The 16,287-nt window shown below is 43.4% G+C and overlaps 1 protein-coding gene across 1 annotated transcript in view; it reads left to right on the plus strand.

The window, feature by feature from the left end:
* Window positions 1-16,287, plus strand: part of LOC117512966 (N-terminal EF-hand calcium-binding protein 1-like) — a 65,627-nt gene that overhangs the window by 6,840 nt on the left and 42,500 nt on the right. Inside the window, exon 2 of the mRNA XM_034173216.1 lies at window positions 7,534-7,558. Coding sequence (XP_034029107.1) covers window positions 7,534-7,558 — 25 coding nt within the window. The remainder of the gene's footprint in view (window positions 1-7,533; window positions 7,559-16,287) is intronic.

Genomic DNA, 16,287 nt, shown 5'->3' on the forward strand with positions numbered 1-16,287 from the left:
GGTCCATACCCCTCCCAGTCCACCAAATACTGGAACCCCCGGCCCATTCGACGGACGTCCAGGAGCCGGCGCACTGTCCAAGCCGGCTCCCCGTCAATGATCCGGGCAGGAGGCGGCGCCGGACCGGGAGCACAGAGGGGTGAGGTGTGGTGTGGTTTCAGTCTGGACACATGGAAAACAGGATGGATCCGCAGTGAAGCTCCAACTCCCAGCTTCACTGCGGCAGGGCTGAGGATCTTGAGGATTTTGAATGGTCCGATGTACCTGTCCTTCAACTTAGGGGAGTCCACTTGGAGGGGGATGTCCTTCGTCGATAACCACACCTCCTGCCCGGGTTGGTATGCAGGGGCCGGGGACCGCCGGCGGTCTGCATGGGCCTTAGCCCTCGTCCGGGCCTTTAACAAGGCAGAACGGGTGGTACGCCACACCCGACGGCACCTCCGCAGGTGGGCCTGGACCGAGGGCACTCCGACCTCTCCCTCCACCACGGGAAACAATGGGGGCTGGTACCCTAGACACACCTCAAATGGGGAGAGGCCGGTGGCAGAAGACACCTGGCTGTTATGTGCATACTCAATCCAGGCCAGATGGTTACTCCAGGCCGTCGGGTGTGCGGATGTCACACAGCAGAGGGTCTGTTACAACTCTTGGTTGGCCCGTTCTGCCTGTCCATTCGTCTGTGGGTGGTACCCGGACGAGAGGCTCACGGTGGCCCCCAGTTCTCTGCAGAAACTCCTCCAGACTTGAGAGGAAAACTGGGGACCACGATCCAAGACTACATCAGTTGGTATCCCATGCAGACGGACGACGTGGTGGACCAGGAGGTCTGCAGTCTCCTGGGCTGTTGGGAGCTTCGGGAGGGCCACGAAGTGGGCCGCCTTGGAGAATCGGTCCACTATCGTGAGGATGGTGGTGTTGCCCTGGGACGGTGGGAGGCCCGTGACGAAATCCAGGCCGATATGGGACCAGGGGCGATGAGGCACAGGAAGCGGCTGGAGAAGTCCTTGGGACCTTTTGTGGTCTGCCTTGCACCTGGCACAGGTGGTGCAGGCCTGGATATACTCCCGGACGTCGGCCTCCATAGACGCCCACCAGAAGTGCTGCCAGATAACTGCCACGGTCCTTCACACCCCTGGATGACAGGAGAGCTTGGAACCGTGACAGAAATCCAATACTGCAGCTCTGGCCTCTGGTGGGACGTAAAGTCGGTTCTTCGGCCCAGTTCCGGGATCCGTGCTCCGTGCCAGGGCCTCCCGGACGGTCTTCTCCACGTCCCAGGTGAGGGTGGCCACGATAGCGGACTCCAGAATGATGGGCTCCGGTGGATCCGACAGCACAGTTTTGACTTCGTCTTCGTGTACCCGGGACAAGGCGTCCGATCTCTGGTTCTTGGTCCCGGGGCGATAGGTGATCCGGAAGTCAAAACGTCCGAAGAACAGTGACCAGCGGGCTTGCCTGGGGTTCAGCTGCCTGGCGGTCCTGATATACTCCAGGTTCCGATGGTCAGTGAAAACCGTGAACGGCACAGACGCTCCCTCCAACAGGTGTCTCCACTCCTCAAGAGCCTCTTTCACCGCAAGGAGTTCTCGGTTGCCGACGTCATAGTTCCGTTCAGCCGGGGTCAACCTGCGAGAAAAGTAGGCACACGGGTGAAGAACCTTATCGGTCTCTCTGCTCTGGGATAGCACAGCTCCTATCCCTGAGTCAGAGACATCCACTTCAACCACAAACTGGCGGCTAGGGTCGGGCTGCACCAGAACTGGTGCAGTCGAGAACCGTCATTTCAACTCCTTGAACGTGGCTTCGCACCAATCCGACCAGGTGAAGGGGACTTTTGGAGACATCAGGGCTGTCAGGGGGCTAACTACCTGACTGTAGCCCTTAATGAACCTCCTGTAGAAATTCGCAAAGCCGAGGAACTGTTGCAGCTTCCTACGGCTTGTTGGTTGGGGCCAATCTCTCACCGCCACAACCTTGGCCAGATCAGGGGCGACTTAATTGGAGGAGATGATAAACCCCAGGAAGGACAAAGAACTGCGGTGGAACTCGCACTTATCGCCCTTCACAAACAGCCGGTTCTCCAACAACCGCTGCAGGACCTGACGTACATGCTGGACATGAGTCTCAGGGTCCGGAAAAAAGATGAGTATATCGTCCAGATATACGAAGACGAATCGGTGCAGGAAGTCCCGCAAGACGTCATTAACCAAAGCTTGGAATGTCGCGGGGGCGTTAGTGAGGCCGAACGGCATGACCAGGTACTCAAAATGACCTAATGGGGTGTTAAATGCCGTCTTCCACTCGTCTCCCTTCCGGACCCAAACCAGGTGATATGCATTCCTAAGATCCAACTTTGTAAAGATTTTGGCTCCATGCAGGGGGTGAACACGGAATCTAACAAGGGCAACGGGTATCGATTGCGAACCGTAATCTCATTCAGCCCCCTGTAATCAATGCATGGACGGAGTCCGCCATCTTTCTTGCCCACAAAAAAGAAACCTGCACCCATCGGGGAGGTGGAATTCCAGATCAGCCCGGCAGCTAATGAGTCCCGGATGTAGGTCTCCATTGATTCGCGCTCAGGTTGTGAGAGGTTGTACAGCCTGCTGGACGGGAACTTCACGCCTGGAATCAATTCAATGGCACAATCGTACGGACGGTGCGGGGGAAGGGTGAGTGCCAGATCCTTGCTGAAGACGTCAGCAAGATCGTGGTATTCAACCGGCACCGCCGTCAGATTGGGAGGGACTTTGACCTCCTCTTTAGCCTGTAAACCGGGAGGAACCAAGGAACCTAAACACATCCGATGGCAGGTTTCGCTCCACTGAACCACCACCCCAGACGGCCAATCAATCCGGGGATTGTGTTTCAACATCCACGGGAAGCCCAAAATCACTCTGGAGGTAGAAGGAGTCACAAAAAACTCGATCTCCTCCCGATGATTTCCAGACACCACCAGAGTTACAGGTTGTGTCTTGTGCGTGATTAAAGGGAGAAGGGTGCCATCTAGTGCCCGCACCTGCAATGGTGAAGGGAGCGCCACCAGAGGGAGCCCTACCTCCCTAGCCCATCTGCTGTCTAGCAGATTCCCTTCTGACCCCGTGTCCACCAGTGCTGGGGCTTGAAGGGTTAAATCCCCACTCTGGATTGTAACTGGGAGTCATGTGGAAATATGTGTGTGTCCCACGTGAATGTCTTGACCCACCCTAAGCCCAGTTTCTAGGGGCGGGCGTTGGTGTTTAAACCGCTTGGGGCAGTCTCTCTGCTGGTGCTCACTCGAGCCGCAGACAAAGCACTCCCCGCGGGCCAGCCTCCTCTGTCTGTTAAATGTGGCCCTGCTCGTGTCCATAGCTTTGTCAGCAGGGGGAGCTGTAGCCACACGGAGCATTGAGGCTGTGGAGCGTGGGGAGGGCGGAACCTTTTCGGACCCGGAAGGGAGAGGGACGGCGCGTGCCCAGCCACGTCCTTCGTCTCGCTCCCGATAAGCCCATCTAAATCCTGCAGTTCTTCCTTCACTACCAGGTGCTCCTTCAGGACCGACCACAATCCGTTTATGAAGGCAGCGCGGAGCGCAACATTATTCCAGCCGGACCTCGCAGCCGCGATGCGGAAGTCGACTGCATATTCAGCTGCGCTCCGGTGCCCCTGTCTCATTGACAGCAGCACTGTTGAAGCAGTCTCTCCTGTGTTAGGGTGATCAAAGGGAGAAGGGTGCCATCTAGTGCCCGCACCTGCAATGGTGAAGGGAGCGCCACCAGAGGGAGCCCTACCTCCCTAGCCCATCTGCTGTCTAGCAGATTCCCTTCTGACCCCGTGTCCACCAGTGCTGGGGCTTGAAGGGTTAAATCCCCACTCAGGATTGTAACTGGGAGTCATGTGGAAACATTAGGTCTCTCTCTTTTAAGTCCCTGTTGGTAAATGATATAATAATTGATCAACATATTGATTTATTCTGCCTTACAGAAACCTGGTTACAGCAGAATGAATATGTTAGTTTAAATGACTCAACATCCCCCGAGTCACACTAACTGTCAGAATGCTCGTAGCATGGGCCGAGGCGGAGGATTAGCAGCAGTCTTCCATTCCAGCTTATTAATTAATCAAAAACCCAGACAGAGCTTTAATTCATTTGAAAGCTTGACTCTTAGTCTTGTCCATCCAAATTGGAAGTCCCAAAAACCAGTTTTATTTGTTATTATCTATCGTCCACCTGGTCATTACTGTGAGTTTTTCTGTGAATTTTCAGACCTTTTGTCTGACTTAGTGCTTAGCTCAGATAAGATAATTATAGTGGGCGATTTTAACATCCACACAGATGCTGAGAATGACAGCCTCAACACTGCATTTAATCTATTATTAGACTCTATTGGCTTTGCTCAAAATGTAAATGAGTCCACCCACCACTTTAATCATATCTTAGATCTTGTTCTGACTTATGGTATGGAAATAGAAGACTTAACAGTATTCCCTGAAAACTCCCTTCTGTCTGATCATTTCTTAATAACATTTACATTTACTCAGTGGGGAATAAGTTTCATTACACTAGAAGTCTTACAGAAAGCGCTGTAACTAGGTTTAAGGATATGATTCCTTCTTTATGTTCTCTAATGCCATATACCAACACAGTGCAGAGTAGCTACCTAAATTCTGTAAGTGAGATAGAGTCAATAGTTTTACATCCTCATTGAAGACAACTTTGGATGTTGTAGCTCCTCTGAAAAAGAGAGCTTTAAATCAGAAGTGCTTGACTCCGTGGTATAACTCACAAACTCGTAGCTTAAAGCAGATAACCCGTAAGTTGGAGAGGAAATGGCGTCTCACTAATTTAGAAGATCTTCACTTAGCCTGGAAAAAGAGTGTGTTGCTCTATAAAAAAGCCCTCCGTAAAGCTAGGACATCTTTCTACTCATCACTAATTGAAGAAAATAAGAACAACCCCAGGTTTCTTTTCAGCACTGTAGCCAGGCTGACAAAGAGTCAGAGCTCTATTGAGCTGAGTATTCCATTAACTTTAACTAGTAATGACTTCATGACTTTCTTTGCTAACAAAATTTTAACTATTAGAGAAAAAATTACTCATAACCATCCCAAAGACGTATCGTTATCTTTGGCTGCTTTCAGTGATGCCGGTATTTGGTTAGACTCTTTCTCTCAGATTGTTCTGTCTGAGTTATTTTCATTAGTTACTTCATCCAAACCATCAACATGTCTATTAGACCCCATTCCTACCAGGCTGCTCAAGGAAGCCCTACCATTATTTAATGCTTCGATCTTAAATATGATCTATCTTTGTTAGTTGGCTATGTACCACAGGCTTTTAAGGTGGCAGTAATTAAACCATTACTTAAAAAGCCATCACTTGACCCAGCTATCTTAGCTAATTATAGGCCAATCTCCAACCTTCCTTTTCTCTCAAAAATTCTTGAAAGGGTAGTTGTAAAACAGCTAACTGATCATCTGCAGAGGAATGGTCTATTTGAAGAGTTTCAGTCAGGTTTTAGAATTCATCATAGTACAGAAACAGCATTAGTGAAGGTTACAAATGATCTTCTTATGGCCTCGGACAGTGGACTCATCTCTGTGCTTGTTCTGTTAGACCTCAGTGCTGCTTTTGATACTGTTGACCATAAAATTTTATTACAGAGATTAGAGCATGCCATAGGTATTAAAGGCACTGCGCTGCAGTGGTTTGAATCATATTTGTCTAATAGATTACAATTTGTTCATGTAAATGGGGAATCTTCTTCACAGACTAAAGTTAATTATGGAGTTCCACAAGGTTCTGTGCTAGGACCAATTTTATTCACTTTATACATGCTTCCCTTAGGCAGTATTATTAGACGGTATTGCTTAAATTTTCATTGTTACGCAGATGATACCCAGCTTTATCTATCCATGAAGCCAGAGGACACACACCAATTAGCTAAACTGCAGGATTGTCTTACAGACATAAAGACATGGATGACCTCTAATTTCCTGCTTTTAAACTCAGATAAAACTGAAGTTATTGTACTTGGCCCCACAAATCTTAGAAACATGGTGTCTAACCAGATCCTTACTCTGGATGGCATTACCCTGACCTCTAGTAATACTGTGAGAAATCTTGGAGTCATTTTCGATCAGGATATGTCATTCAAAGTGCATATTAAACAAATATGTAGGACTGCTTTTTTGCATTTACGCAATATCTCTAAAATCAGAAAGGTCTTGTCTCAGAGTGATGCTGAAAAACTAATTCATGCATTTATTTCCTCTAGGCTGGACTATTGTAATTCATTATTATCAGGTTGTCCTAAAAGTTCCCTAAAAAGCCTTCAGTTAATTCAAAATGCTGCAGCTAGAGTACTAACGGGGACTAGAAGGAGAGAGCATATCTCACCCATATTGGCCTCTCTTCATTGGCTTCCTGTTAATTCTAGAATAGAATTTAAAATTCTTCTTCTTACTTATAAGGTTTTGAATAATCAGGTCCCATCTTATCTTAGGGACCTCGTAGTACCATATCACCCCAATAGAGCGCTTCGCTCTCAGACTGCAGGCTTACTTGTAGTTCCTAGGGTTTGTAAGAGTAGAATGGGAGGCAGAGCCTTCAGCTTTCAGGCTCCTCTCCTGTGGAACCAGCTCCCAATTCAGATCAGGGAGACAGACACCCTCTCTACTTTTAAGATTAGGCTTAAAACTTTCCTTTTTGCTAAAGCTTATAGTCCTGTTTTACTGGATCCTACACAGAGAAACACACCACATGGAAAAATGTCAAAAATGATGCTCCCTCACAATGCAAGTGATACTCTTCATCTTAACCTCCCTACATAACCACTGGTTTAACAAAATTATTGCAGCAGTACCCAAGGATCCTCCAACAAAACCTTGTACCAAAGACATCCAGTCATCACCAGGTCACTGGTCACTGGTCACGGGACACTAAAGACTTGGACATTCTTTCTCCTGCAAACATATCGGCATCACCAAACATCTCTGTCCACTGATGTCATGACTCCATGAGCTCTTACCACGTGTCTCTCGATCTCAAAGTCTGAGGACCCAAAGACGTGAATGTCTCTGCTGAGATCTGAGAATGTCTCCACAAGTTCAACTCTTTCACCATATTTGATGGTGGGAGGAGACCTGAGTTCTTGGAGAAAACCAATGCAGACACGAAGACATGCATTCTGCACACAGGACCGAACTGAGAATTGGTGGAGTTCAGCAGTGCTAACCACTGCACCACCTCCACCATGCTGACGTCTGTTGTAATTTGGCAAACATACTGTATATAGTAAAGTGAACTGAAAATGATGCAGTTGACAGCGATGTGTTACTCTTTGTGCAGGTATCTGAGCAGGTATCTGAGCTGGTCTGAGTGTCCTTGTTCTCCTGCGCACTCACATCACACTGCTTTATGTTTCAGATTAGCTGGACCTGATCTTCACACAAGACTAAAGTGACTAATTGACTGTTTCTTTAGAACTTAAAACATTGTTTGCATGAATGCCTCAATCTGAAATCTTGAATTTCTTCTTTGTTTTTTTGCAGATATTTCGGCGGGCAGACAAGAACGGTGAGTAATAGAAAGAAAATATTTTTATCTAAATGCTCCAATCCCAATTAGACAGTTTTGTTTATCTCTTACATTAAATCATAAATGGACTGAATTTGTACAAAATGTTTGGGAGCATCTTGGGGATTAAGGACCTTGCACAAGAGTTTCCTGCTGAAGGATCTCCTGGTCCTAAGCCCACCTACAAGTCAACACCTGGTGCTTTAGGGTGAAATCATACAGCAGCATATAACGGATATAAAAATATAATTGGTAACATTGTAAAATGGTCAAACCAGTAGAGACATTCACTTGTCTGTGCAGTGACATTCGTGTCTCTGATTCTTTGGTCTCTGAGATCAGGACCTTATGGACTCATGAGTGCTGCACAGAGGTGCTTGGTGATGCCGATGTCTTTGCAGTAAAATGAAGGTCCAAGTTTTTCAGGTTTTGGCACTTTGTGTCTTATTGTATGATTGTGAGACTTGGACACTAACTACTGACCTCAGATGAGGACTACAGTAGTGTTCAGAATAATAGTAGTGCTATGTGACTAAAAAGATTAATCCAGGTTTTGAGTATATTTCTTATTGTTACATGGGAAACAAGGTACCAGTAGATTCAGTAGATTCTCACAAATCCAACAAGACCAAGCATTCATGATATGCACACTCTTAAGGCTATGAAATTGGGCTATTAGTAAAAAAAAAGTAGAAAAGGGGGTGTTCACAATAATAGTAGTGTGGCATTCAGTCAGTGAGTTTGTCAGTTTTGTGGAACAAACAGGTGTGAATCAGGTGTCCCCTATTTAAGGATGAAGCCAGCACCTGTTGAACATGCTTTTCTCTTTGAAAGCCTGAGGAAAATGGGACGTTCAAGACATTGTTCAGAAGAACAGCGTAGTTTGATTAAAAAGTTGATTGGAGAGGGAAAAACTATAGGCTGTTCAAAAATTATAGGCTGTTCATCTACAATGATCTCCAATGCTTTAAAATGGACAAAAAAAACAAACAAACAAAAAAAACAGACGCGTGGAAGAAAACGGAAAACAACAATCAAAATGGATAGAAGAATAACCAGAATGGCAAAGGCTCACCCATTGATCAGCTCCAGGATGATCAAAGACAGTCTGGAGTTACCTGTAAGTGCTGTGACAGTTAGACGACGCCTGTGTGAAGCTAATTTATTTGCAAGAATCCCCCGCAAAGTGCCTCTGTTAAATAAAAGACATGTGCAGAAGAGATTACAATTTGCCAAAGAACACATCAACTGGCCTAAAGAGAAATAGAGGAATATTTTGTGGACTGATGAGAGTAAAATTGGTCTTTTTGGGTCCAAGGGCCGCAGACAGTTTGTGAGATGACCCCCAAACTCTGAATTCAAGCCACAGTTCACAGTGAAGACAGTGAAGCATGGTGGTGCAAGCATCATGATATGGGCATGTTTATCCTACTATGGTGTTGGGCCTATATATTGCATACCGGGTATCATGGATCAGTTTGGATATGTCAAAATACTTGAAGAGGTCATGTTGCTTTATGCTGAAGAGGACATGCCCTTGAAATGGGTGTTTCAACAAGACAATGACCCCAAGCACACTAATAAACCAGCAAAAGTTTGTTCCAAACCAACAAAATTAATGCCTCGCAGATGTGAAGAAATCATGAAAAACTGTGGTTATACAACTAAATACTAGTTTAGTGATTCACAGGATTGCTAAAAAAAGCTGTTTGAACATAATAGTTTTGAGTTTGCAGTGTCAACAGCAGATGCTACTATTATTGTGAACACCCCTTTTTCAACTTTTTTTTTAACTGCCCAATTTCATATCCTTAAGAGTGTGCATATCATGAATGCTTGGTCTTGTTGGATTTGTGAGAATCTACTGAATCTACTGGTACCTTGTTTCCCATGTAACAATAAGAAATATACTCAAAACCTGGATTAATCTTTTTAGTCACATAGCACTACTATTATTCTGAACACTACTGTATATGTTTTTGGTTCTAAACCTCTTCCGAGGATCTTTGGGCACTGCTGGAATGACTGATTACTGGTAGACTTGCATTGTGAGGGAACATCAGCAACGACATTTTGACCACGTGGTGCAGTTATGTTTTTATTACTCTGTTGAATTTGAAAGCTGTGTTATGTTTGATGTATTGTATTTGATTGATGTGTTTTGTTTGGTTGTCAGTGTGTTTAATTGATGTTTCATTTGATTTGTCACATTTGACATGTTACCTTTTGATTGACGTTATATACGAGGTCTGTTAGAAAAGTATCCGACCTTTTTATTTTTTTCAAAAACTATATGGATTTGAATCATGTGCGCTTGCATCAGACAAGCTTGAACCTTCGTGCACATGCGTGAGTTTTTTCACGCCTGTAGGTTGCGTCATTCGCCTGTGGGCAGGCTTTGAGTGAGCACTGGTCCACCCCCCTCGTCGGATTTTTATTGTTTAGGAATGACGGAACGACTGCCGCTTTGTTCCATGAAAATTTTTTCAGAAACTCTGCCAGACAGCCAGATGGAAACCATTTGGAAGATTCAGATGGCTTTCGGTGAAGATTCTATCGGTATCATACGGATTAAGGACCATTAAAACTGGATTAAAAATGGCCCACGGCGGCGGAGGGCGCACCGCGCCCCGAGCGGCCATTGACAGACTGGAACGAGCAGATCACTTCCAAATTTAAGGCTCTGTTGATGCAGGACGTTGTATGACTAGCAGAGAAGTTTCAGAAGAGGTTGGGATCAGCACTTTATCGGCACATTCCACTGTTAAAGGAGATTTTGTAATGAAAGACGTGCGGACGGATTTGCGCGTTGGGACGCAGCTGCTCATAGCCACTGGACAAACAACACCTCCGTGTTGGAAGTCTCACAGGACAAGTTGGAACATGCCCAGCTGTTAAACAATTTCTCGGATACTCACTCGACTGAAAAGCCATCAAAAGCCGTCTGAATCTTCTGAATGGTTTCCAGCATGGAGGTGTTTTTTTGTTGCACGCAATGAGCGGCTCCGTGCCGACGCGCAAAATCCTCTGCACATCTTTCATTACAAAATCTCCTGTAACAGTGGAATGTGCTGCAAAAGTGCTATGTCCAGCTCTCTTGCCATTTCTGTGGTAGTCACACGATGTCCCAGATCAACACAGCGTTCAGTTTAGAAATGATCTGGTCGTTCCAGCCTGTTGATGGCCGTTCGGTGCGCCGCGCGCCCTCCGCCGCTGTGGGCCGTCTTTAAAAAAGTTTTAACACTCCTTAATCCGTGTGACGCCGACAGAATCTTCACCGAAATCCATCTGAATCTTTCAAATGGTTTCCAACTGGCTGTCTCTAACAGTTTCTGAAAAAAAATTCATGGAGCAAAGCGACAGCCTCTCAGCCATTTCACTGACAATAAAAATCCGACGAGGGGGGTTGACCAGTGCTCACTCAAAGCCTGCCCACAGGCGAATGACGCAACCGACAGGCGTGAAAAAACTCACGCATGCGCACGAAGGTTCAAGCTTGTCTGATGCAAGCGCACATGATTCAAATCCATATAGTTTTTGAAAAAAATATAAACGTCTGATAGTTTTCTCACAGACCTCATACAACATGTTGCATTTGTTAGCAATTTGCTTGATGGCTGATACGTAATGCGTTACCTATGATTGATGTGTTATGTTTGATTGATAATGGTAGATTCTGTTGATGTGTTACATATTTTAATTTCATTTAACCTTTGTCTGACCAGGTTACTCCAATTGAGATCAAGATCTCTTTTACAAAGGAGACCTGGACAATTATATATGACTGATGTGTTATGTTTGACTGACATGTTACACTTGATTGTGTTATGATTGATTGATGTGTTTCATTTAACTGACATGCTACAATTCATGTGTCACATTTGGTTGATGTGCTTTGTTTGATTAATTGATTACATTTGCTTTATATGTTATGTATAATGTGGTATAATTACTTACAGAGCTATGTTCAAATGACTTGTTATGACCTGATAACTGTATTACATTTGATGTGTTACGCTTGGCTTAATGTGTTACGTTTGGGTTGAAGTGTGACATTTGGCTTAATGTGTTACGTTTGGGTTGAAGTGTGACATTTGGCTTGATGCGTGAAGTTTGGCTTAATGTTTTACGTTTGGGTTGAAGTGTGACATTTGGCTTGATGCGTGACGTTTAGCTTGATGTGTTACGTTTGGGTTGAAGTGTGACATTTGGCTTAATGTGTTACGTTTGGGTTGAAGTGTGACATTTGGCTTGATGCGTGAAGTTTGGCTTAATGTGTCACGTTTGGGTTGATGTGTGACGTTTAGCTTGATGTGTTACGTTTGGGTTGAAGTGTGACATTTGGCTTGATGCGTGAAGTTTGGCTTAATGTGTTACGTTTGGGTTGATGCGTGACGTTTAGCTTGATGTGTTACGTTTGGGTTGAAGTGTGACATTTGGCTTGATGCGTGAAGTTTGGCTTGATGTGTTACGTTTGGGTTGAAGTGTGACATTTGGCTTAATGTGTTACGTTTGGGTTGAAGTGTGACATTTGGCTTGATGCGTGAAGTTTGGCTTAATGTGTTACGTTTGGGTTGAAGTGTGACATTTGGCTTAATGTGTTACGTTTGGGTTGAAGTGTGACATTTGGCTTAATGTGTTACGCTTGGGTTGAAGTGTGACATTTGGCTTGATGCGTGAAGTTTGGCTTAATGTGTTACGTTTGGGTTGAAGTGTGACATTTGGCTTGATGCGTGAAGTTTGGGTTGAAGTGTGACATTTGGCTTGATGCGTGAAGTTTGGCTTAATGTGTTACGTTTGGGTTGAAGTGTGACATTTGGCTTGATGCGTGAAGTTTGGCTTGATGTGTTACGTTTGGGTTGAAGTGTGACATTTGGCTTAATGTGTTACGTTTGGGTTGAAGTGTGACATTTGGCTTGATGCGTGAAGTTTGGGTTGAAGTGTGACATTTGGCTTGATGCGTGAAGTTTGGGTTGAAGTGTGACATTTGGCTTGATGCGTGACGTTTAGCTTGATGTGTTACGTTTGGGTTGAAGTGTGACATTTGGCTTGATGTGTGACCTTTGGCTTGATGCCTTAAGTTTGGCTTGATGCCTTAACTTTGGCTTGATGTGTTATGTTTGGCTTGATGTGTGACCTTTGGCTTGATGCCTTAACTTTGGCTTGATGTGTTATGTTTGGCTTGATGCGTGACCTTTGGCTTAATGTGTTACATTTAATTTAATGTGTTAACTTTGGCTTGATGTGTGACCTTTGGCTTGATGTGTGACCTTTGGCTTGATGTGTGATGTTTGGGTTGAAGTGTTACCTTTGGTTTGATGTGGTAAGTTTGGTTTAATGTGTTATGTTTGGGTTGAAGTGCTGACTTTGGGTTGATGTTTTATGTTTGGCTTGATTCGTGACGTTTGATGTACACCCCATTTGATTAAGAAGTTATATTTGACTGATTAGCTTTGTTTTATGCATGTGTTATGTTTGATTGATGTTTTATGCTTGATTTGTCTGTTACATTTAAGTAACATCTCTTTTTCAAAGAAAATTCTTCCACTAAATGTCATCTGGGAAAATGTAGAATGTTCAGATTTGCATGATGAACTACTGACAAATGTTTTTGTTCTTAATTTGTCATTTATGCCGTGCACTGGACTTGAATGGTGTACAAACTGCAAACAGCTTTATGCATGATAGATTTATGCATGCTGAGTATCCTGAGTTTCCTCAGGGGTACAGTGACTGTGTTACGTCAGAGTTAGATTTGTGATGCAAAGCGTGCCGCCATGAGCTGAGGCTGGCTGAGGTCATGCTGAATATCTGAATTGTTCAAGAGCTAAAGTATTGGAACCTAAATAAATGAGTGCAAAGATTATGTTTCCCAGCCACCAAAGGCAGTCAGACAGCGTTTTATGTTTCAGTTTGTGGAGACAGAATAAAGATAAAAACAAGCCAAGAGAGCGCTGCTGCACCTTTGTGGGAGTCGTCTTCAATTTTGCAGTGGAGCTGTGCACGGTGCTCGTGATGAAGAGCTCAACGAATGGTGCAGCCAAGAGCCAAGAGCCTCCTTCCAGTGAGCACTGAGTGGGCTGTGGTGGAACACTGCAGATTTAGCACATCATGAGGGGCGGCTGCTGACCCGCTGTTCCTCTGTGCTCCCTTTTATAAAACCAAAAGTACAAGATGATGAAGCAGATGCAACACTCAGATGTTTTACTGGCTGATGTTTGACTGTAATTCATTTACAGTAGTGTGCAAATGTTGTCGATCACTACAATACTTTTAAAATCAGTCCTCCATTGAAAAAGGCAGAATTGTTAGCTGAAATTCAAATTTCTCACAAACACAGAAAAGCTCTGTTTTCTGAATCACAAGTTGAACACACACACACACACACACACACACACACACACACACACACACACACACACACACACACACACACACACACACACACACACACACACACACACACACACACACTGCATCCGGAAAGGACATTCACAGAGTTGTCTTGAAGCCACTCCTTTGATATTTTATCTGTGTGCTTAGGGTCATTGTCCTGCTGAAAGATGAACCGTCACCCCAGTCTGTTCATCCTTGATCCAAAATACATAAGCATACCAAACGGCAAAAGTCAGCTTTCCCCAGTTGCACACATGCAGAGTTTTTTATTTTTCTACATTCTGCTGCAAGCAGTTTATTTTTATTTTTACACGCCCACAAACAGAGAGGGTGGCAGAAGACATCAAAAGCAATCAGTCAAGGTAATGACAACATAACAACTAAACTGACTAAACAAATTTAAGTACAAAAACACAATAAATCAATACCACTAACAACACTGTTAAAATAACATGAACCACAATCACAACATTTAAAACCTCAAAATCCCAAATTCCCATAGTGCATTGTAACACAATGTCCATTGTTTTTTGGTTGGCTAAACTGCTAATTTCTCCCCATACATTAGTCCTATCAACTTTCAGTTTTCACACCATTTATCCTTGACCCAAAATACATAAGCATACCAAACAACAAATGTCAGCTGTCCCCGGTTTTTACGTGATCAAAGCCATACATGAGCGCACACACACACATACATACACACACATTTTTTATACAACTATATATATTTCCTTTAGTTTTTCCTTACCACTGTTGCCTTTGTGCTTGTGCTAGGGGTTGGTAAGGTTGCATTGGAAAAAGTGTAAAAAAACAAACAAAAAAAAGCAAAAAACAAACTGGATGCTACATCATCGTCGGACAGATGCTAGGATATCTATCTATCTATCTATCTATCTATCTATCTATCTATCTATCTATCTATCTATCTATCTATCTATCTGTCTGTCTGTCTGTCTGTCTGTCTGTCTGTCTGTCTGTCTGTCTGTCTGTCTGTCTATCTATCTATCTATCTATCTATCTATCTATCTATCTATCTATCTATCTATCTATCTATCTATCTATCTATCTATCTATCTATCTATCTATCTATCTATCTATCTGTCGAGTCTAAAACAAACAACATCAGTCTAAATTAGGGTAACCTGCAGATATATACATGATAATTTCAGAAAATACGTTCATTTTCTCTCACATCCCAAAAAATAAACTACATTACACAAAGTGATTATTTGATTATTATTATTTTTGTTCCTATCATGAAATACAGCACTATTTTCAAATCATCAGTCCACTAACAATAAACAAACGAAACAATGTAGGAATGAAATTTATTTTCATAATATTTTGTATTGTACAATTAAGCCCATATTTAATGTTTATTTATTGAGTGCTGTAACAGATTGTAGACTTTGGCAGAACAGAACAGCAACTACAGTAACATTTGAAAACAATGATGATAAAAAATTGTTTTTGATATTAAAAACATTCCTCAATTAAATTACTCAGCTTGCATTTAAATAACAAAATCTATCACAATTCCAAATCAGTCCAAACATTTCTGCAAGCCACAATTTATGTGCAACATGCACATAAAACATACTTTATTACTGACACCATCTGTGTTATGTGGAAACATTTATTCACTTTATTTCTCTGTAAGAATTAATTCCAAATGAAATCCTTTTTATCTGTGTTCCAACCATGAGGGATTTTAGTCCAAGTGCTCTTTCTGAAAATATTATTCTCATGTCAACCAGTCCAATAAAACGTGGCTGTTTATGTGGAATATTATTACAATTTGCTTTTCCAAGTAAACAACCAAGTTTTGTTGGCCCGCTTAACATGACTGGGTTAGGTAAATAACATTAACATTAACAACAATAACATTTCATTTTTGAGAGTGAATAGAGAACATTATCATCCAAATAACATCCACAACCAGAAGGACTGAGTATGTTTGAGTTTTTTTTTTTGTTTTCATTTTTTGTATTAAAAATATTTTTTTGCTTGCAATCCTCTGCACTGATGGGCTTCATAAATTATTGCTGCTGCTGAATCCGTCCACACTTTTAGATTTTTCCCTCAAGCAAGAAAGGTTCCTTGAAAGATTAGAGCTGCTGCAGTGGAAGAGTTTTATTTAGGTTGCAGTCGGATGTCAGTGTGAACGGAAACAATTAAAGCCAGAAAACTGTCCTGAGGCAATAAGTTATCATCATTCTTAGCGACTCTTTCCATTTCCTGACAGATGTGCCACACTGGCAGCTGTTCTTCATGAAGGCTTCAAATTAATCGCCATTAAAAATCTGCAGTTTCTCTAATTAAATCTTGTT

This window comes from Thalassophryne amazonica, chromosome 6, assembly GCF_902500255.1.
Source record: "Thalassophryne amazonica chromosome 6, fThaAma1.1, whole genome shotgun sequence".
Taxonomy (NCBI): Eukaryota; Metazoa; Chordata; class Actinopteri; order Batrachoidiformes; family Batrachoididae; genus Thalassophryne; species Thalassophryne amazonica.